The sequence below is a fragment of the Typopeltis vanoorti genome, chromosome 4, assembly GCF_054136105.1.
Source record: "Typopeltis vanoorti isolate ZY-2024b chromosome 4, IOZ_Tvanoo_1.0, whole genome shotgun sequence".
NCBI classification, from domain to species: Eukaryota; Metazoa; Arthropoda; class Arachnida; order Uropygi; family Thelyphonidae; genus Typopeltis; species Typopeltis vanoorti.
This window is the reverse complement of record NC_143552.1, coordinates 159312172-159335766: the sequence shown is the minus strand read 5'-3', so window position 1 is coordinate 159335766 and position 23595 is coordinate 159312172. Positions and strand designations below refer to the sequence as shown.

Sequence of the window (23595 nt, the reverse complement as noted above, 5' to 3'; positions counted from 1 at the left end):
CACACACACACACACACACACACACACACACACACACACACACACACACACACACACACACACACACACACACACACACACACACACACACACACACACACACACACACACACACACACACACACACACACACACACACACACACACACACACACACACACACACACACACACACACACACACACACACACACACACACACACACACACACACACACACACACACACACACACACACACACACACACACACACACACACACACACACACACAATCTTACCATTGATAAATGGTATACAGAAAGCAGCTCCATTGGGCAAACCTGTATCAAGATTAAACTGTTATACTCTCTTTATGCAAGGAAAGGGAGTGCCCTATTTTCGCAAATGAGTAGACTTCTCCCGTCCACTTGGTTTGTGTTACAGATGACGGTACAGGATCATATGTGCCAAGTGGCGTAGCTGGGGGGAGGAGGGGGAATCCGCTCCAGGCGGCACTTTTTGGGGGTTTTCGCGTGAAATACAATTTTATTTGTCGACTATTACTATTATTACTATTACTATTATTACGGGCAACTCCAGGGAGTCATTAGACTCATCGAGGGAGGCCCCAAATCATATTCATCACAACTATCTGACATTCATACCTCGCCTTAAACTCATTCACTGTCACAGCATCCACTACAGATTCAGGGAGCGCATTCCACTCATTCACTACTCTAAAAGTAAAGAACCCAGCTCTAACACCTTTACTAACTACACTTTTGCCCAGTTTCCATGGATGTCCCCTAGTCCTCCCACAACCAGCCCTGTTCTCAAAAATATCTTCTGAATTAATTTTATAGAAACCCTTCAGTAATTTGAATGTCTCAATCATATCTCCCCTCCTCCGCCTATCAACCAATTTTTGCAACCCACAAATCCTCAACCTGTTCTCATACGGTTCATTACATAGACCTGCTATCATCTTTGTCACTCGCCTCTGGATCCTCTCCACCTCCTCCCCATCAAGAAGAAACCTAGGTGACCAAATCTGAGCACATTAGTCTAGATGGGGTCTTATCAAGGCTCGATAGAGAGGAACAATAACCTGCTTGTCTCTGCTTGTCAACGTATTCTTCAGCAACCAAGTGATTTGATGAGCTGTTTTGGTCACTTTTGCAATGTGTCCCCTAAATTTCAATTCCTTATCCACCAACACTCCTAAATCTCGTGCCTCATCAATTTCCTGCAGCACGGTTCCACCAATGCAGTAAACTGCCGCCAATCTTTTCACCCCAAAATGCATAACCTTACATTTTGCCACATTAAACTGACATCCATTCTCCTTAGCCCAGACCTCCAATCTATCCAAATAATCCTGCAAAATTTTGACGTCATCTGCATATACTATTGCCCTACCCAACTTCGCATCATCCGCAAACAAATGAACTGTTCCTCTCAGATCATTTCCTATATCATTTATGAACAAATTAAACAGCAGTGGTCCAAGCACAGATCCTTGTGGCACACCACTAGTCACAGGCCGTCTTGTGGACTCTACTCCCGAGTAAACCACTCTCTGATATCTCTCCGTCAACCACCCTCCTATCCATCTCACCAACCCTATGTCCATTCCCATATGCTGCAATTTACTGGTTAGAATTCCATGTGGAATCCTGTCAAAGGCCTTGGCAAGGTCCAGTAGAATCACCGTAAACCCATTACCCTTATCCAGTTCAGCCGTCACTGTGTTATAATACGTGAGCAAGTTACTGAGGCATGACCTACCCTTCACAAAACCATGCTGTCCCCGATACAGTATCCCATTTTCTTCTATCCAATCTTGTATTTTCCTCTTGACTATTTTCTCTAAGACCCTTGACAATGATTCCTGATATGCTAATCGGTCGGTAATTTACAACGCAGTCTTGGAACCACCTTTATGCAGTGGAACTATTTTCCCCTCTTTCCACCCGCTCGGGACTAACCCAGACCCGAGACTTAAATTAAACAAAATGGTCAAGAGTACTGACAATTCTTTAGCTGCTTCTCGTACAACACGAGCTGGTATACCATCCAATCCCACAGATGTATTGACATTGAGGTTATGCAATAGACTACTCACCTCCACTTCATTAACAAAGCAAAATGAGTCCAAGAGTGTCTGCTGCTTACTTAAATAGAGACTCAGCAGTAGTAAGATTGATGTTCTTACATATATTATACCCAAGGTAAAAAAAAACTTTCTCTCTCTCTCTCTCTCTCTGTAGAAAGTATATATATATATATATATATATATATGATATATATAAATGCAAATAAAAAATATTCACCCTATGAATGGGGAAGAAGGACTTTTAAGTAAAAATTCCGTCACTAATTTTTACATTCATTCAATCTTTACAATAATCACTCTTACAATATTCTTTGATTTTTGATTATTTGACAAGGTCTTCTCAATACTTAAAAGACACCAAATAATAATACGTTCCCCAAATGTAGCTCAGTGGATGTGGCGTTTACACACCACGGCGCTTTGCCGCACGAAGGAACACTTGATTTCAAGTCTAGTCGGCGACTAGAGGAAATTTTTCTAAGCCTTTTTTCGACCGGTTCCCGAGTTAGTCGATCTCTGGCAAGGGCAAGAGGTTTTTTCTCCGGAAACTCGGGTTTTTCGTCCCGTACACTCAATAAAATCGACCGTAGAACCCACAATATTTCAGACATTAAATATGAGTGCTAGGGTTAGGGACCACGAGATGGCGGCACTTGTTGAGCCGTCACTCTTCACTGTGTGCCTCTTAATTAGTGATAGCCTTGGGCAGGCTACCTCTGATTGGGTACCCGTGGAGATTGAACTGCCCACTCAGTCTCCAAAAAGTTAGATAGGGCTAAAAACGGCCTCGCCTACTCCCTATATATACGGGAATAAAAAGGCGTTAGCTGATTTTTTGATGATGAAAATTTCGGTTGGCACGTGAGAAAATTTTTCATCAAAAAGTTGGCGATTTTTGGCATGCACAAGTTGCCCACCCCAGGTCTAGAGTCCAGATTTAAACAAAAATGTCATACTGCTGCGCGTTTGGGACTTTACGGCGATTAGGGAGCTGCGGTGACAATAACTAAGCCTCAGATTTTCAAAAATGCTTTTTTTTTTTTTTTGTAGTATTTTTGGTGTGTATTGAGAAGGGCGAGAAATTCAGTGACAGCCCTGGGCAGCAAAAGCTCTAGCTATGGCATTGCGTCGAACCCACACTATCTTCAGATTTCAAAAATATTGTGTTAGGGTTAGGGTCCACGAGATGGCGACACTTGCTAGCCGCCTTCTTCACTGCGTACTGAATAATTAATGATAACCTTCACCAACTATCTCTGATTGGCTGCCAGTGCCAATCAGAGTTTAGCCCTATCTCAAAAGTTAGATAGGGCTAAACTGGTCTCCCCTACTCCTTAGACAGGAACAAAAAGGTGTAGCTGATTTTTTTCTTTTCTTTTTTCCTTTCTTTTTTTGATAATAACAATATACTGCAATGCCATATTCGATCTCAAATGATTTGGAGGTTCTAAAGATATTACAAAACATTTATGCAATTACAGCTATGAAAGGTAGGTAACAGCTCGTTATTACAAGAATGTATGCTAGTGAACGGAAATTCCTCATCAAAAATTTTATTTTGATTCCCAGTTCTGGAGCTATGCGAAAGAAGTGGAAACGCACACAAAAAAGTTTCGTTACTTAAAGTTCAATCCTAGTCTTAGGTAGTAAATTATAAACCAACCTGTAACCTTGAAGTGTTGGTTAAGGTAAAATTCAGATTTCAGGAATGTTTTGACAGGAATATTACTCTATCTGAGAACATAGTATTCTTTACTTTTATGAAAGGTCGGTTTTGATTCATTGCTCACTTTTCATAAGAATGTAATGACTGATTTGGATAAAGAAGATCGGTGCACGACATACTGCTTGATTTTTGAAGTCTTTCGTCAGGAGCTCTGAGGAACACTGTTACATAAATCGGCGGAAATGAGAATGGATATGTAACTGATGATATGGGTAAGATGTTGTCTCATGGACAGATATTAAATCGTAATATATGAGCACAGCGAATCCAAGAGATGGCAGATTATTTAGTGGTGCACCATAGGAATTTGTAGTGAGGTCAGTGCTGTTTAATTTTCACATCAATGATATCAAAAGTGAGTAACGGTGGAATATCTAATTGTTTTTCCATAACGCAAAATTTGGAAGAGGAAATGACCACCAAAGAAGATGATATAGTTAGCCTGCAGGTGACACAAATATACTGACAGAATGGGTAATTGGTAAGGCAGTCAGTTTAATGTGGGAATCTGTGTAGGTTACTGTTTGATCTGGACTACAGGAAATTAACGAAGACAAGAAATTGGATTGATTTAAAATAGGGTGGAGAAAATTGCAATGCATATTGCAAAAGTGGAAGCAAAATCAGCTCATTAGTACTTTAATGTTGAAGAACCGATGAATAGGGAGATCAAAGTTATTCTGATTTATAAGGCTTTAATATGATCATCTGGATTACTTCACTCAGATCTGTTTACTTGGATTTCATAGGGTTGAGGAAGTGGTACATTAAGTACCACTTCTTCAATTAGTGTGACCAAGATTGTGATAGTTCTATGGAAAGTTTTCTATTAGAACATATTTCAGGTTATAATGAACAGTTAATTTGCAGGACTGCGCAAATAAGCTTAATCATTCTTGATAACTTTACTGCAAATCCTCGCTGTTCTTCCCTAATAGCCATTCAGTGCCTTCCGACCTCGGTATCCCAACTTCCAGCACTATATCACAATGACTTAAACCTGTGTTCATAAGATTTTCTTGGCAAAATATATACAGAAGTGGTGTGTGTGTGTGTGTGCCTTTTGTTTCTTCCAACAGTTCTTCAGATTCTGTTTGAAGTGTGTGTGTATGTGTGTGTGTGTGTGTGCATTTTGTTTGTTCCCACAGTTCCTCAAATTCTGTTTGAAGTGTGTGTGCATGTGTGTGTGTGTGTGTGCATTTTGTTTGTTCCCACAGTTCCTCAAATTCTGTTTGAAGTGTGTGTGCATGTGTGTGTGTGTGTGTGCATTTTGTTTGTTCCCACAGTTCCTCAAATTCTGTTTGAAGTGTGTGTGTGTGTGTGTGTGTGTGTGTGTGTGTGTGTGTGTGTGTGTGTGTGTGTGTGTGTGTGTGTGTGTGTGTGTGTGTGTGTGTGTGTGTGTGTGTGTGTGTGTGTGTGTGTGTGTGTGCGCGTGTGTGTGTGTGTGTGTGTGTGTGCGCGCGCATTTTGTTTCTTCCCACAGTTCTTCAAATTCTCTTCCTATCTTCTTCAGCCATCTTAATTTTTTACCGACTTCTACTTTAAATGCATAATTAGGATCTTATTCAAATCTGATACTACCCTTTTGTTTTCTTCTTAGCCCTTAATTTCAATTTAACTTCAGTTATTAATTCATTATCTGTCCCACACTCTGCACCAGATAGTGTTTTAGATGCTTGGATAGCACCCCTCCGCCTGCTGCTGGCAACAATATAATCTACATGATTCATGTATTCTTAATTAGGTGAAGTCCATGTGTACAATCTTCTCTTATGTGTTTTTGGAAGCAAGTGTTTGCAATAAAGCAACATTTATCAACACAAAACTCCAATATCCCTTCTCCTGCTTCATTCCTTAGTCCTAAACCAAAAATTACAGTGATGCTTCGTTATTCTTTTTCACGCAGTTTTGCATTCCTATCACCTAATATCAAAAGAAAGTTTGTTTTTATCAGTACTGTATACTACTTGTTGTAGGTTGCTATAAAATTTGCCTACCTCATCTTCACTTGAATGTGTAATGGGTGCATACATTTTAGAAACATACATTTTTGCGTCTTGCCAAAATATAAGGCATATTTTTTCTCTCTCTCTCTCTCTTTCGCACTCTCTCTTGCTGCTCCGAATTCAATTTCGCAGTAATTTGCATGTTATGAAATTTTATATCCCTAGACACACATTAATATATATTTCATGTAATATTTCACGTAATACATATCTTCTTCTTCTTCTTCTTCTTCTTCTTCTTCTTCTGCAGCTTCTCCCACTTAAGTGGGGTCACTGTTTGTATAGTCTCCTCACACCTTCCTGACTTGGGCTGTCACCACATTCAAGTTCTTCATCTTCAAGTCCTCTTCTACCAGCTCCCTCCATCTCTTCTTTGGCCCCCCACGCTTCCGCCTTCCTTGCACATCCATCTGCATGACCCTTCTTCCCACATATTCGTCCTCCCTCCTCATCACATGACCAAACCATCTCAACCTTGCCTCCTGTATTTTCGCTCCTAAGTTCATAACTGTCACTGTTCCCCTGACTGACATAGTCATTTCTCAGACGATCCTTTCTGGTCACACCGCACATCCACCTAAGCATTCTCATCTCTGCTACTTCCATCCTGCTGATGTTATTTTTCCTCAGGGCCACAGTTTCTATAGCATATGTCATAGCTGGTCTCACTACTGTCCTATAAATTTTGCCTTTCAGATTGATCGGCACCCTCTTATCGCATAACACTCCAGCCATCTCCCTCCAGTTCCTCCAACCCGCTTGTATCCTGCATCCCACTTCCTTCTCAGCTCCTCCATCTTCTTCCACTGTTGAACCTAAGTATCTAAAGTCCCTCACCTTCCTGATGACATTTCCTTCCAGCTCCAGATCTGTCTCCTGGTCGCCGCCCACTGCGCAATACATATACTCTGTCTTACTTCTGCTCAGTCTCATACCTCTCTCTTCCAGTACTTTCCTCCATCTTTCCAGTTTAGTTCCCGCTTCTTCTCTTGAATCTATGCACAACAAGATGTCATCTGCATACAACAATGTCCAAGGTGCATCTTCTCTCACCTCCTCTGTTACCACCTCCATCACAATATTAAACAGAAACGGACTTAATGCAAGCCGACTGTTACTCGAAAACTTTCTGTCTGTCCCAAATAGGTCCGAACACTTGTCTTCACATTTCTGTACATTTCCTGCACCAACCTGACATATTTCTCCGGCACCTTCTTCTCCCTCAGACACCTCCAGACTTCTTGCCTTGGCACTCTATCGTATGCTTTCTCCAGATCAATAAATACCAGATGTAGCTCCCTTTGTTTCTCTCGATATTTTTCCATCATCTGCCGTAACCCAAAGATAGCATCTGTTGTTCATCTACCAGGCATGAAGACAAATTGTTCCTTTGCTATCTCCACCTCCTTCTTCAATCTTCCATCAAGAACACTTTCTAGGATCTTCATTGTGTGGGACATCAACTTTATTCCTCTGTAATTTTTAGACTCTTGTGCATCCCCTTTACCCTTATAGATGGGGACAAGAGTACTTTCCCTCCATTCCTCGGGTATATTTTCCTGTTGGTAAACTTTCATGAACAGGTCCCACAGCACGTCAATTCCCTCTTCCCCCAGTGCCTTCCATGCCTCCACTGGAATTCTCTCGGGCCCACCGATTTTCCATTCCTCATCCTCTTCATGGCCTCTGTCACTTCCACTCTACTGATGTTCTGCACCATCCCCTCAGAAGGCTGCCCATCTCTTCTGAGAGTCCTTGCATTTTCCTCATTCAAAAGTCCCTCAAAGTATATTTTCCATCTGTTTCTTATGTCCACATCCCTCCATAATACTCTTCCTTCAGCGTCTTTGATCTGCCTCACATGTAAGATATCCTTTGCTGCTTTATTTCTACATTTCGCTAGTTGGTAAATTTTTCTCTGTCCTTCCTTTGTTTCTAATTGATCATACAGATCTTGATATGCCATGGCCTTCACCTGTGCCACAACTCTCTTGGCTTCTTGCTTTCTCTCTTTGTACACCTCTCTGTTCTCTTCCACTCTTGACTCATCCCACTTTTGCTTTGCCTTCCACTTAGCTGTCACTGCCACTTGTACATTATTATTCCACCACAAGCCCTCCTTCTGCTCTCTAATCTTTCCAGATGTCTCACCAAGCACCTCGATTGCATAGCTCAGTATTTCTTTTGAATTATGTTTCCACCAATCCTGTACACTTTCCAGTCCATCCGAAATCCTCTCTAACCCTCTCTCCCTAAAACGATTCCTCACACTCTTCTCTTTTAAGCGAAACCACTTAATTGTCTTCATCCCACAGCATCCAGAAGTTCTTATCTTCGATCTTATTTTAAAGTCTGCGCACAACAGTCGGTGTTGTTGTGCTACTTGATCTGTTTGAATTACTTTACAATTTGTCACAACCTTAAGATGTTTTCTTCTAGTCAAAATGTAGTCAATTTGTGAGCTGTTGTTACCACTCCTAAATGTTATCAAAAGTTCTTCCCTCTTGTAGAAAAACGAGTTCACAATTGCCAGATCAAACGCTACTGCAAAGTCCAAAACCCTCTCTCCTTCCTGGTTCATCATTCACACTCCGTGGCCACCATGCAACCTTTCACAGTCTCTATTCTGTCTTCCTATGTGTCCATTCAAGTCTCCTCCGACAATCACCATCTCATTTTCTTCTAATTCCCTCATTTCTACATCTAACACGTTCCAGAACTCATCTCTTTCCTCTGCTGTACTACCAACTTGCAGGGCATATACACATAATACGACCACCCGCTCTTCTCCAAGACCCAATTTCATTCGCATGAACCTGTCATTCCTTCTACCTACGTGCAGTACTTCACCCTTCATTCTGCCACACACTACAATTCCTACACCATTTCTTCCCTCGTTATTCGCTCCAGAGTAGAACAATTTATATCCGCCTTCCAATTCCTTTGCCTTTCCCCCCTTCCACCTTGTCTCCTGCACACATAAAATGTCCAACTTCCTCTTCCTCATCATGTCTGCCACCTCTCTTCCCCTTCCAGTCATGCTGCCAACATTCAGTGTTCCCACTCGCAACATCCTGTCCACCTGCTGGGCTCGCTTGTTTAACCGCACCCGCCCTTGATGCGGTAGCCCTCGTCCATTTCTCGCAGCTGTAGGGCGATGTGGCTGCGCGTCGCTTAAGGGGTACGCCCTAGCCCTTATATCATTTTCTCTTCGACTCATAATCATAGTTTGAGCTGGCATTGAAGTTTTCCGACCGGATGCCCTTCCTGACATCAACCCTTGTATTTATCCGGGCTTGAGACCGGTACCTATTGAGGCTAGCTTGCCTCCTTCGGCGGCTGCATAAGACGAAATGACTTAGCAAGATAGGAAAGACTCACCCCTAGCCCTCGAATACTCTAATGGCATCAGGGGGAAGGAGCAAGGAGAGGAGAAAGAAGCAAAGAAAGAAGGGGAGGGACCAGTCTACAGAATAATATATAACAGATATATATTACATGATGTAAGGCATGGTCCAGCATCAGGTACCTCGGGTTTGTCATGCCCGTACTCACTAAAGTGAGCCCTTGAGGTAATTTCACGTAATACATATCTGTTATATAATTTGCCCTGCTCTTCTTTCTTTCTTTCTTTCCTTCTTGCTTCTTCCACTCCCCCCAAAAGTCTTTCCTATTTTACTTTTCTTAATCTCTTACAGTTCTCTTGCTTCATCTCTTTCTTCACTGGATATGCCTTTATTCTGATTAGAATTATTCTATCAGACACTGGGTTGTAACCGAAAATATATTTTTCGTATTCTCTTCTTACTATGAATGCTACTCCATTTCTTCGATGGTTTTCATGTTCAGAGTAATACATCATGAAATCATCAAAGTGACCTATTCTTGTCCATCTCAGTTTACTGATTCCTAACATCTTATTTGAGTTATTCTCATTTTTTTTCTTCACTAGTTCCCGTTTCCTTGACACATAATTCTTACATTCCATGTTCCTAATTTATGTAAATCAGTACAACAGACGCATCTTCTTCTGAGATTATCAGAGGTTGAACTTCCAGAAGGCTTTGATCCAGCTTCATCATTCTTGTTAACTTCATTGCAAATTCCTCTCTGTTTTTCCCTAGTAGCCATTCAGTGCCTTCGGACCTCGGTGTCCCAACTTCCAGCACTATATCACAATGACTTAAACCTCTGTTCATAAGATTTTCTTGGCAAAATATATGCAGAAGTGGTTTGCTATTGACTTCTTCTGTGTTTTTAGCCTACTAAGTATAATGCTAAACAAACTGCAAGAGATGAAGAAAAGTAAAGATTGGGGGGGGGGGTGGAAGAAGCAAAGAAAGAAAGAAAGAAGGGCAGGGACCTGTCTACAGATTATATAGCAGATATATATTACGTGAAATATATCTTATATGTGTGTCTAGGGATATAAAATTTCATAACATGCAAATTACTGCGAAATTGAATTCGGAGCAGCAAGAGAGAGGGAGGGAGAGAGAGAGAGAGAGAGAGAGAGAGAGAGAGAAAAAGCCTTATATTTTGCCAAGGCGCCAAAGCAATTGTTTCTAAAATTACTGAATTTGATAATGACAATTTTCGAAATTCTTGATTGTGCCAGTAGGTGGCATGTAAGCGAAATTCTCATGTTTGTTGACAAGCTTGTGTTTCTTTAAACACAATACTGCTCAGTAATAAACAAATTTTCTGAAGGTAGTTTTAAGATGAGTAATTAATGCATTAAATTACCGTTGGAATGTCGGTTGTATTTTATCTGTTCACACAATGAGTGGATGTAATATAGTCAAATTGCTTGGAGAGGAACTCATTAGAAACAATGGTGAGAAAATAAAATCTGAAAATCTGTCTGGCGAAGGAAAAATTATAGGCCTTTATTATTCTGCTCAGTGGTTTTTCTGAATGTCGTTCCTTTACACCTGACTTAATTACATTTTATAATAATTTAAAAAATAACGGTAATAAAGATCAGTTTGAAATTGTGTTTATCAGTTCAGACAATGATGAGTGTCACTTTTTGGATCATTTTAAAGAAATGCCATGGTTTGCTGTGCCATTTGAGGAATATGAAAGGAAGGTATGTCAAAATGCTGCAGTCCATTTAGTTAATGATTATAGCTTTATTATATAACTTTCGTATTATAACTTTATTAAAACCAGAAAATATATAACAAGATAAATTCCTGGACATATAGCTACGTAAGCATTGATAATTAATAAATAACAAAATGGATTTAAAGTACATATTATTACCCAAGACCCCATGGAGTCAAAGACTCATCTAGGAGGTCTTTTATCATACACACACAGTTCATCATACCATGCTTTAAACACACTCAAATTCTCTGCAGACACCACACAAGGCATTCCAATCATTCACAACTCTGCATGAAAAAAACCTGCTTTTCACTACCCTACTCACACCCTCTTTATGCAGTTTCCAGGGATGATCTCTGTTTCTCCCCTGATCTCCCACTATTTTCTGTAGAACCTCTCCAGCATTGATCCTATAACAACCTGTTAATAACTTGTAGGTCTCTATCATATCTCCCCTCTTCCTCTTGTCCACCAGACTCTGCAAGTTGCATTTTCTCAATCTTTCCTCATAGTCGACATTCCAGAGGTTAGAATGTAGATTGTAGAGTTAGAATGAATTAGAGTGAGTTAGTTAGAGTTAGAATGTAGAGTATATAGTTTTTATTAGTATAAACATTTTGTTCTAGTATCAAGGGCATTTTCTTGTAACTTTCAAATTAAACGAGAATAACAGAATATGATAATAATATTAATAAATAATAAATTACAAGCCATTATTCTTATTGTATGAGGGTTCGTGGCCATCTCCATGGGGTTCGAAGACTCATAGTAAGACCCAAACTATCCATACAATCTTTCATACCTTTCCTTGAACCCAATAACAGACGAAGCACTTGTATTTGACTTGGGCAACTCATTCCATTCATTCACAACTCTCCAAGCAAAAAGAAATCTAGTTCTCACACTCCTACTAACCACGCTTTTTATTCAATTTCCAGGGATAACCCCATGTTCTGCCCTTCTCCCCCAGTTAAGTGCTGAAACATTTCCCTTGCATCAGTCTTATAAAATCCTTTAAGTAACTGAAATGTTTCTATCATATCCTCTCTTTTTTTGCCTATCAACCAACTTCTGCAGTCCATAGACATTCTCAATCTATCCTCATATAGAATGTTTCATTGACCATTCACAATGGTCAATGAAACATTCTATTGGTCAATTCACAATTGGTCACTCGCCTCTGAATCCTCTCTACCACTTCCTTATTCCCCAGAAGACTAGACCTGAGCACAGTAATCCAGATGTGGATGTATCAAGGCTTTATATAGTGGATCAATAACTTCCTTATCTGTACTTGTGTGTTCTTCAATTGCCAAGTAATCTTATGCACTACCTTAGCAATATGTTTTCTAAACTTGAACTCTTTGTCAACCACCACCCCTAAATTCCTAGCTTTATTTGTTTCTTGGAGTACATTTCCATCATTGTGGTACACAGAGTCATGCATTTCATTTTGGCTTTCATATTTGTGGATTATCGAAGTATTTAATTTCAGAAACTTCCTTCACATGGCTTCTGCCATCTTTTAAAGAGTATCATATTAATTGGTGCAGTAGAAGAATTTGAAATAGGGATGTAACAAACATCTGCATTAAGAAAATTGCTTTTTTTTTTCCCTTCAAAATTTTAAATGTTAAAATATAACATAATAAACACACACACACACATATATATATATATGTATTTGACACAATACAGCATGGCTAAATTGGAGCATATGGGATTGGATTGTAAACTATTGGCATGGATAAGAGGATGTCTGACTGACAGATATCAAAAAGTGGTATATGGAGGGGATGAATCTGCAAAATTTAAGGTAACCAGTGGTGTGCCTTATGGATCAGTCCTTGGTTCATTGTTATTCAATCTGTAGATTAATGACATTGGAAAGGATTTGACATATGAACAGCTGTTTGCTGATGATGCAAAGATAGGTGGGTAGGGTAAGATGATGATAGAGATTTTGCTTTGTTTTAATGGTCAGTGATACAGTTAGTTCTTAAGTCTGATAGTGAAATCTCATCCAGTCCCACATCCTTGCTGATGTTCAGAGTATTTATTATTCTAAAATACATTTATTTCACTCACTTTCAATCTTTTAGCTATTTCTACCCCTTTGGAATAAAATCTGCTTAACAAGAATGAAATACTTTATTAAAGTTCCCTGGGGAGTGGAAGAGGAGATATAGCACCATTGCATAAGGTTGGTGATACAGTGTTATCATCAAACTTTAGACTAATTTATATTTATTTTCATGGTTAAGATATTGGAGAAATTGTTAAGAACATATATAGAGAGTAAGGTGGATAAGGGTAATATATGTGAAAGTCAGCATGGATTTATTACAATTATTATTCAACCACCCTCCACACAAAGAAACCACTTTTCACCCTCTTAGAACTTCCTTTTTGTAACTTCCAGGGTTGGCCCCTTGTCCTTGCTCCTTCTCAGGGGCTCACGTTGGTGAGTACGGGCATGGCAAACCCGAGATACCCTAGCTAGATCTGATCTTACTTCATACAGTATACACTTGGTATATCATATCTGGAGACTGGTCTTCTACTCTCCTTTCCCCCTAATCTCTCTTACTTCTTTCTCTTTCCCCCCAGTGCTGTTAGAGCAACTCGATGGCGAGGGGGTGATTCTTTCTTTTCAAACTGTAGTTTCCACTATCTACTAAACAAAGCGGCTGAATTTAGGTCAAGGAGTAGTGGTTGACACTTGATGAAAACTTAACCATTGAAACCGAATGAACTCTAACCAACCTAAAGATACATGCCAGCTCGACCGTCGCCCAGTCAAACAAGGGTCACACCCACTATTAGGGAACCAAGATAGTGAAGGCAAAAAATATGCTATTGGAACAAAACATCACCTAATAGACACGAAAAACATACCAAGCATAGGAACATGGAATGTAAGAACTCTTCACCAGGAAGGAGCATTGGAAATACTACTGCATGAATTAGACAACTACCGATGGGAAGTGATTAGACTATGCCAGATGGACTGGAAAAGGAGAATTCCACCATGGACAGTACAAAATCTTAACTTCAGGCAGAGAGGACAACAAATACCAAGAAGGAGTAGCACTTATATTAAAACCAAAGGCTCAAAACTCTCTGTTGTCCTACAATCCTATCTCACCTAGGATAATTAAAACAAGATTTAAACAATCAATCGGATCACTAACTATTATTCAACTATACTCACCAACTTCAACATCATCAGAAAAAGACATTGAGGAATTCTATATAGATTTGCAAAAAGCAGTACAGCAGACATCAAGTCAAGATCTCCTAATTAATGGGGGACTTAAACGCAAAAGTAGGCAAAGCTCGGATACCTGACCAAGAGTAATCGGTAAGTTCTGGTATGGAGAAAACAATGAACGTGGCGAAAGACTGCTAAACTTCTGCTCAAATAATAGACTAACAATAACCAACACTCTCTTTAAACATCGAAAAATCCCAAAGAAAATGGACATGGATATCACCAGACAGACAAACCAAGAATATGATAGACTATATTATTGTAAACCAAAGATGGAAATCAAGTATCCTAAACTGCAGATTGTGGATCAGACCATAAGCTAGTATTAGCAAACCTAAGAATAAAGTTAAAATCTGGAAGCACTTCTAGATTCAAAAGGAGACTGAATGTAAAAAAACTACAAGACAGCAATATTCTAAGAAAATATCAACTGGAACTAGATAAAAACCTGAAGGAACAACCGAAACAGAATATAAACATCGAAGAACATTGGTGCAAATTAAAGGAAATAATATTAAATTCGGCAGAAAAAACAATAGGTTACATAGAAAGAGAAAGTAAAAAGGATTGGATCTCGAATGAAGTAAAAAGGTTAACGATCAAAGGAAAAGCATGAAACTAAAACAGAACTATAACAGAAATGAATATAATAGATTAACCAGAGAAATTAGAAAACTAGTTAAAAGAGACAAGAATAATTGATTAGAAGAAAAATGCAAAATGGCAGAAAAAGCTATCAAAAGAAAATAACCTTCATAGATTATATAAACAAATAGACCAAATTAGTAAGATGCAGACAACAAAAATTATAATGATCAGAAACAAAGAGGGACAACTAATCGAAAGTAAAACAAAAAGAATGGCCAGATGGGAAGAATACTTCAAAGATTTATATAATAAAAACAGCTTCCAGGATATTACGATTCCAGCCACTGAAGTGGAAGAGGAAACAAATATCTTTACCAAAGAAATAATAGCACACAGCATAGAAAAACTCAAAACTAGGAAAGCACCTGGCATTGATCAAATAGATGCAGAATTCTTAAAAGTAGGAAAGGAACAACTTCTGGAACCATGAAAAATATTATTTGAAAGGATCTACAAAAATGAAGCAATGCCTACTGATTGGACCAAATCAGTCATAACTCCTATGTACAAAAAAGGAGATAAAACAGAATGCAATAATTACAGAGGCATTAGCCTCCTCAGTATTTCAAGTAAGGTTTTTACGAAAGTACTCCAAAAACAAATTAAGCCATATATAGAACTGGCACTAGGAGAAGAACAAGCAGGTTTCAGACCAGGGCAAAGCACAATTGATCAACTATTCACCTTAAGACATCTAATAGAAAATACACTAGAGTACAACCAAAGTTGCTACATAAATTTCATTGACTTTCGTCAGTTTGATTCAATCCATAGAAGAGAACTATGGAAAACTATGGAAGAATTTGGAATTCCCAACAAAACCATAAGAATAATAAAGAATCTGTATGAGAAATCTGAAAGTGCAGAATGAATGGAGGTCACCTTAACCAACTGGTTCCACACAGAGAGCAGAGTAAGACAGGGATGCAATCTGTCACCAGACCTGTTCAATCTTACACTGGAAGAAGCAACCAATAACGCCTTAAACAACGAAGACTCTGAAATCAAAATATATGGGAAAAATGTGACAAATTTAAAATTTGCAGACAACATTGCATTAGTTGCAAGCACAGAAGAAAATCTACAGTGAATTTCTGATAAATGTTTAAGAGTTTTGATGTAAACGAATTTGTGCAATGTGCTGTCTGTGAGATGTATGCTTTGCGAAGAGCAGTGGGAGTCTGGTTAGAGGGCGATAGTGGAGTTAATATGTGCAGAAAGTGTAAGGAGAATGAGGATCTCAAGCGTGTTTCGGGTGGCGAGAGTGATATCGTTAACAGTAAGAATGTAGAAAATGGTGGTGTGATAGAGAATTGCGTGGTAGTGCCAGATAGGTGTGAGAACGTCGTTGAAAGTGTAAATGAAGGTAGAAATACAGAACGAATGGATGATTTGATTGATAATGAAAATGGTGAGATAAATGCGAGTAGTGAAATTGCACGTTTAAATGGAGCGATACACAGAGCAAAAAGGCAACTGGAGCGTATGGAAAAATGTGTGCTGAACGTACCAACTAATAACCGGCGAAAGTCTGTGACGACAAATAATAGAATGTTCGTAAACGTCAATAAAATGAAGGACCGAGTGCTGTATGGGGATTCGCTATTAAGAGGTGTGATAGTTGAGAGTTTAACGAAGTCATACCAGCCGGGTGCGAACATAAAGGACATCAGCGAATCTATTCGAGTGCAAAAAACAGAGGGTGAAAGAGATGATAATCGTGGCAGGAACAAATGATTTGAAAGAAGACAAAATGGAAATGATAGAGGATGTGAGGGAATTACTTGAGGTAGCAAAAGAGAAGAGTGAGAGAGTTAGGATGGTGAGTATTTTACCGCAGTATGACAGTGAAGTGTTTAGAAGGAGGGACATAATTGCCAATGACTTTGTTTGTGGGTTATGCATGGAGAGTGGTGTGGAATTTGTGGATGTGTGGAATGAGTTCGATGGGCGAAAGGACTTATATAAGATGGATGGGTTACATTTGAATGGAGTTGGTGTACGGAGGCTTGAAAAAGTGTTGATAAATGATGTGGAAGTGGATGTACAGACTCAGGGAAACTAGATTTATTAAGGGGGGGGGGAATTGATATGCAGACTTTAGGGAGGCAGTTGAGTGTATAAATGAGTATATTATGCCCGAGCGAGTACAAAGGACAACAAATCAGAATGGGATAGTTAGTATAAGGCATCAAAGTAGGGATGGGACAAATGGGCTTCTGCAATTCATGTACACTAATGCCAGGAGTATTAGGAACAAGAAGGAAGAGTTTTTGGCCTTGGTTGGCACTTTCAGTCCACAGGTTGTTGGTATTAGTGAAACATGGCTGACAGAAGATGATAAAGCTAGTGGGATTGAATGCGACGGGTATAGCATGTTCAGGATTGACAGGGTGAATAAAAAGGGGGGAGGAGTGTTATTGATGATAGCTGATGAGTTGCATCCAAGGAGTATAGAAGTTGAACTGCAGGATAGAGAAAAGAGCACATTTGAGGCTGTTTGGTGTGAGATAGAATCTAGTAGAACACAATATACAATTGGGTGCTGCTATAGACTGGGTGATGGAGTGGATGGTGGGGGATAGTATGCATAAGCAAATAGAAGAAATGAGTGGAAGGAGGGTAATTATTATGGGTGATTTCAATTATGGTAACATTGACTGGAAAGAGGAGAGGGCATGGGAGGAAGGAATTGGATTTTATGCGGTTATTAAGGGACAACTATCTGCGGCAGCATGTAGTGGAAAATACCAGGGGGCAGAGAGTGCTTGACCTAGTAATTGCAACTGAGAATGTGGCTGTATCGAACATGACCATGTTGCCACCAATTGGTGAGAGTGACCATAAGGTCATGACTTGGGAGGTGGCTAAAGGAGTGGAATTTACAGTTAAGACAGGGTACATGTGAAATTACCGGGCTGGTAAGTATGACAAGCTTAGGTGTGTGCTTGGCTCAGTGCCATGGCATGTAAATCTGCAAGGGCTGGATGTTGATAGTGTATGGGAGGTGGTTAAGAACTGTTTGCAGGAGGCAATGGTTGACTGTATACCAAGAGTCTGAATAATAAATCAAGTAGGGGTTAAATGGCTGAATAACACTATTAAGCTTGAGCTGCAAAAAAAGAAAAAATTGTGGAGGGAATTTAAGGAGAAAGGTGACCAGCAAGTGCAGGAACAGTATAAAGCTCAGGCCAGGATGGTAACAAGGGTGGTAGGAAAAGCAAAAGCGGATTACGAAAGAAAATTGGCAGTCTAAAGAGAATCCCAAACAGTTTTTTCAATATGTTGCAAGTAAAAGGAAAAATGTTCATGGTAGAATGATCTTAAAAAATGCTGAGGGTAGGGAGGTAACCAAATCAGTCGATATAGTGGAATTACTGAGCGAGCACTTTGCAAGAGTATATCATCCAGGTGGTGACATTGCAGGAATGGAAGAACCAACAGCTTATACTGGAATTGTAATGAATGAAGTAGAAGTAACTAGTCCATTACAGAACCTCAATGTCAATACATCTGTGGGATTGGATGGTATACCAGCTCATGTCGTACGTGAAGCGGCTAAAGAATTGTCAGTGCCCTTGACCATTTTGTTTAATTTGAGCCTCGGGTCTGGGTCAGTCCCAAGGGGGTGGAAAGAGGGGAAAAATAGTTCCTCTGCATAAAGGTGGTTCCAAGGCTGCTGTTGAAAATTACTGGCCAATCAGCATAACAGGAATCATTATCAAGGTCTTGGAGAAAATAGTCAAGAGGAAAATACAAGAGTGGATAGAAGAAAATGGGATACTGTATTGGGGACAGCATGGCTTTGTGAAGGGTAGATCATGCTTCAGTAACTTGCTCACGTATTATAACACAGTGACGACTGAACTGGATAAGGGTAATGGGTTTACAGTCATTCTACTGGACTTTGCTAAGGCCTTTGACAGGATACTACATGGAATTCTAATCAGTAAATTGCAGCATATGGGGATGGATATAGGGTTGGTGAGATGGATAGGAGGGTGGTTGACAGACAGATATCAGATAGTGGTTTATTCAGGAGTAGAGTCCACAAGACGGCCTGTGACTAGTGGTGTGCCACAAGGATCTGTGCTTGGACCACTGCTGGTTAATTTGTTCATTAATGATATAGGAAAGGATCTGAGAGGAACAGTTCTTTTTTTTGCGGATGATGCAAAGTTGGGTAGGGCAATAGTGAATGCAGATGACGTTAAAATTTTGCAAGATGATTTGGATAGATTGGTGGTCTGGGCTAAGGAGAATGGATGTCAATTTAATGTGACAAAATGTAAGGTTATACATTTTGGGGTGAAAAGATTAGCAGCAGTTTACTACATTGGTGGAACTGTACTCCAGGAAATTGATGAGGCACGAGATTTAGGAGTGTTGGTGGATAAGGAGTTGAAGTTTAGGGGCACATTGCAAAAGTGGCCAAATCAGCTCATCAAATCACTTGGTTGCTGAAGATTACGTTGACAAGCAGGTTATTGTTCCTCTGTATCGAGCCTTGATAAGACCCCATCTCGACTACTGTGCCATATTTGGTCATCTAGGTTCCTTCTTGATGGGGAGGAGGTGGAGAGGATCCAGAGGCAAGTGACCAAGATGATAGCAGGTCTGTGGAATGAACCTTATGAGAACAGGTTGAGGATTTGTGGGTTGCAAAAATTGGTTGATAGGCAGAGGAGGGGAGATATGATTGAGAAATTCAAATTACTGAAGGGTTTCTATAAAATGAATTCAGAAGATATTTTTGAGAACAGGGCTGGTTGTGGGAGGACTAAGGGACATCCATGGAAACTGGGCAAAAGTGTGGTTAGTAAAGGTGTTAGAGCTGGGTTCTTTACTTTTAGAGTGGTGAATGGAATGCTCTCCCAGAGTCTGTGGTGGATGCTGTGACAGTGAATGAGTTTAAGGCGAGGTATGATAGATACTGTATGAATGCCGAATAGTTGTGATGAATATGATTTGTTGCCTCCCTCGATGAGTCTAATGATTCCCTGGAGTTGCCCGTAATAATAATAAAATAAAGGAGTGTATAAAATCTGGATTAAACATAAATATAGACAAAACAAAAATTATGCAAATAGGAAAAAGAAGCACCAATCTGAAAATTGAAATTGATAGTAAGAATCTGGAGCAGGTAGAAAACTTCACCTAAATTGGAGGAGTTATTGAGTAATTATAAAATGGTGAAATTATAAAAGATATAAATAGATGAATCAGTCAAGCATCCCAAACTTTTGGACAACTTAATAAAATATGGAAGTCAAGAGACATCAAACAAGTAACAAAAGTAAGAATCTATGAAACAATGGTCCTTCCAATCCTCCTCTATGGAAGTGAATGCTGGAATCTCAAAAAGGCTGAAGAGAAAAAATTATTAGTTACTGAAATGGGTTGGCTAAGAAGATTACTTGGAGTATCTCTGCTGGATCGACTAAGAAACAAAGACATAAGGAAACGACTAAAACAAGAAATAACAATAATAGACAAAAACTGCGATGGTTTGGCAATGTGACCAGAATGGGAACAGAAAGACTGCCATCTAAATACCTGAATACAATGATGGAAGGTAAAAGATCCAAAGGACGGCCCAGAATTAGATAGATAGATAGACAAAATAAAAGAGGACCTGAAAACCAAATCACAACAAGCGACACCAAACTGGACAGAATTGTTCGGACTCTCCCAGGACAGACAGAAGCGGAAAGAGTTCATTCGACCTCATCATCATCCACATAGATGATGGAAGAGAGAAGAAGAATTATTATTATTATTATACAGGCCACCATGAAGTCACAAGACTCATCATGGGAGGTCCATCCTAGAAAACACACAGTCTATCATACCACTCATTGACTGTTCGTGCTCTTACCAGTATCAGGCAGTGTATTCCACAGTTCAACCACTCTCCACACAAAGAAACCACTTCTCACCCTCTTAGAACTTCCTTTTTGTAACTTCCAGGGATGGCCCCATGTCCTTGCTCCTTCTCCCTGTTCCATCAAAGGAAAGAATTTCCCAGTTTCAATGCTGTAACTACTTCTCAACAGTTTAAGAGTCTCATACTCATATCATCTCTCCTTCTACCTACCAAACTCTACAGTCCACATTCCCTCAGCCTCTCATAACATTGTACAGTCCTGATACCATCTTTGTTATCTGCCTCTGCACTCTTTCCACAGTTAATTTAGCCCTTGAAATCCTGTGGACCAAATTGAGAACAATAGTCCATGTGTGGTCTGATCAAGGCTTTATACAATGGAATGACAACTCTTATATCTCAACAGATTAGCATCTTTCTCAGTATTGCATCAATCCTCTGGGTTACCTTCATCCTTTGCAATATGTACCCTGAATTTCAGGTTTATATCAATCACCACCCTCAGATCCCTTGTCTCTCCCACTTCCTCCAGTACTGTCCCTCCAACAGAGTATGCACCCTCCCATTGATGTATCCCAAACTTCAAGACTTTAGCTGAATTAAACTGATACGCCCATTCATTTGTCCATCTGTTCAGTTTTTCAAATTCTCTTGCAGGGCTACCACATCTGCACTATTACTAACCCATCCCAGCTTTACAGCATCAGCAAAAAAATGAATATCCCATTGCAATCCATTGACATTGTCATTGATATAAAAGTTAAACAATATGGGTCCCAGTACTGAGTCCTGTGGGATCCCACTTGTAACCTTTTGCTTCCTTGATACTGCTCCCCCATACATAACTCTCTGATACTATCAGCTAGTCCAATGTTTCTTGACCTTTTTTAGCCTGGCATCCCCTTTTAACTATTTGTCTGGCTTGGTGCCTCCTGCTCAATTTTACAATAGGTTAATGACTCAATAAGATAATTATAATATATTATTAGACAAACCTAAATTACCATCAACATATTTGAACTGATAGTTAATTAAAAATTAATGACTTTGATACAGATTAATTTTTACTCAAAAGATGTAAACATACTGTATTTAATAAGCCAATCATTAATAGTTACCCTGAGCCTAATGAGATCCTGCTAATTTTTCAATATCAGGTTCGATGTTCGACAAACGAAGTCTCAAGTCTCCTCTTTCACTTATTTGCAGTCTATTTCGCTGCTTAGCTAACAATTGTAACATGACGCCGAATCCTTTCTCGACCAGTTATGAAGAAGGAAAAACAATGAGCAGTAATTTTATTTCTTGCCAAAGCTGAAGATACATGTATTGCATGTTTTGCCAGAATCTTTCATACCCATGCTATTGAAATTGTATACTTGAACTTAAAAATAATTTTTTAGTCAATAAATTCTTTTCACAAATTTGGATAAACAGAATTGGCATCAGAAAGAAATGGATTTATGACCCAATCGGGTATTTTAAGCTCATAAGAGTCTTTGAATCTGATCATCAAGTCTTTTTTCAGTGTCAGAAGATGGGAACAATAACAATCCAAATCTGTATCTAATATTAATTCATCATCTATTATTTGTAGGTGGGAACTGCAGAAAATCTCGTCTTGCAATTCTCTTCTTGTAATTTGCTAATTTGCTGATAAAAGCATTTATAATCCCCTTTGCTTTAATAAGATTCATGTTGCTTCCCTGCAACTTGATGTTAACTTCATTTAATGTGGTGAAAATATCAGAAAGATATGTGATGTCAACTTTTTCCTTTTTTAGAACATTACACATGTTCTCATCACATGAATTAAGAAATTCCAAAACACTATCATAGAGATCATTAAAGTGCCACAGACAGTTTTCATCTAACTTCAGTGTGAAGCAAAAGACTCAAATTCTTCATCATTTTCATAGCAAAGTTTCCGAAAAATATTGGTATTCAATGACTGGGCTTTTATTTTAGTCACTGTCTACTGCTAAGATGTTTTGCAGCTAAGTGCTCTCTATGAAGAATGCAGTGAATCGTAAAGATATTTGGAACTGCTTCTTTTAAATGTGCTATAAATCCACAGTGACAACCAATCATAGCTGGTGCTGCTTCGGTGCACACACAATAACGTTACTGCCAGGTTAAGAACCACTGGGGCTAGTCAATCCCAAATCCAGTTCACTAACCTGAGAGGAATGTTTTTAGCATTTAAAAAAGTCTTTAACAACTTTAAAAATTGTAAAAGCTTTTGTGTCAATTTTCAGTTGTTCAGCAAATAGAAACTCTTCAATAATTTCTTCATTAGTATTTATATAATGCACATAGGCCCGGGGTCGGCAACCTTTTGAGTCGGAAGAGTCAAAAATTACAATTTACAAAATTTCAAAGTTTTTAAAGAGCCACAAAATTTCAAAGTTTTTAAAGAGCCACAAAATTTTAAAAAGTTTTTAAAGAGCCACAAGATCTTATCGTCTTCAAGGCATTTTTGCACAGCATTCGCTATATCTTCCCCTCTAGTTTGTCCCGAGAGCGGTAGCAATCCTAGAAGTTCTTCTTTTGGACCTTGGGAAGACATATACCTGACAAAAAGGGCAACTTGTGCCGTGTCTTTTATGTCGCAAGACTCATCTATAGCAAGTGATAAGGCAGAAGAAGGTTGAATATCTTCCACCTGCAAATATGTTACATTTGAAGACATTTTAGCTATTCTATCTTGTACTGTTTTAGCGGATACGAGAAGCTGGGCATAATGAAATATAATTTATCAAAAAACATTTTACAACGATATTTCCCAATTAAAAATACCTACCTAAATAAAATAAATAATTTAGACACGAAACACTGTTTGTCTC

The 23595-nt window shown here is 39.1% G+C and overlaps 1 protein-coding gene across 3 annotated transcripts in view; it reads left to right on the top strand.

The window, feature by feature from the left end:
• Positions 1-10547: 10547 nt before the first annotated feature.
• The window catches only part of LOC150107795 (nucleoredoxin-like), a 199122-nt gene continuing 186074 nt past the window's right edge, over positions 10548-23595 (top strand). For all 3 annotated transcript variants that reach the window (XM_090391551.1, XM_090391550.1, XM_090391549.1), the window contains exon 1: positions 10548-10920. In XM_090391551.1, coding sequence (XP_090247677.1) covers positions 10879-10920 — 42 coding nt within the window. In that variant the 5' untranslated portion in view covers positions 10548-10878. The remainder of the gene's footprint in view (positions 10921-23595) is intronic.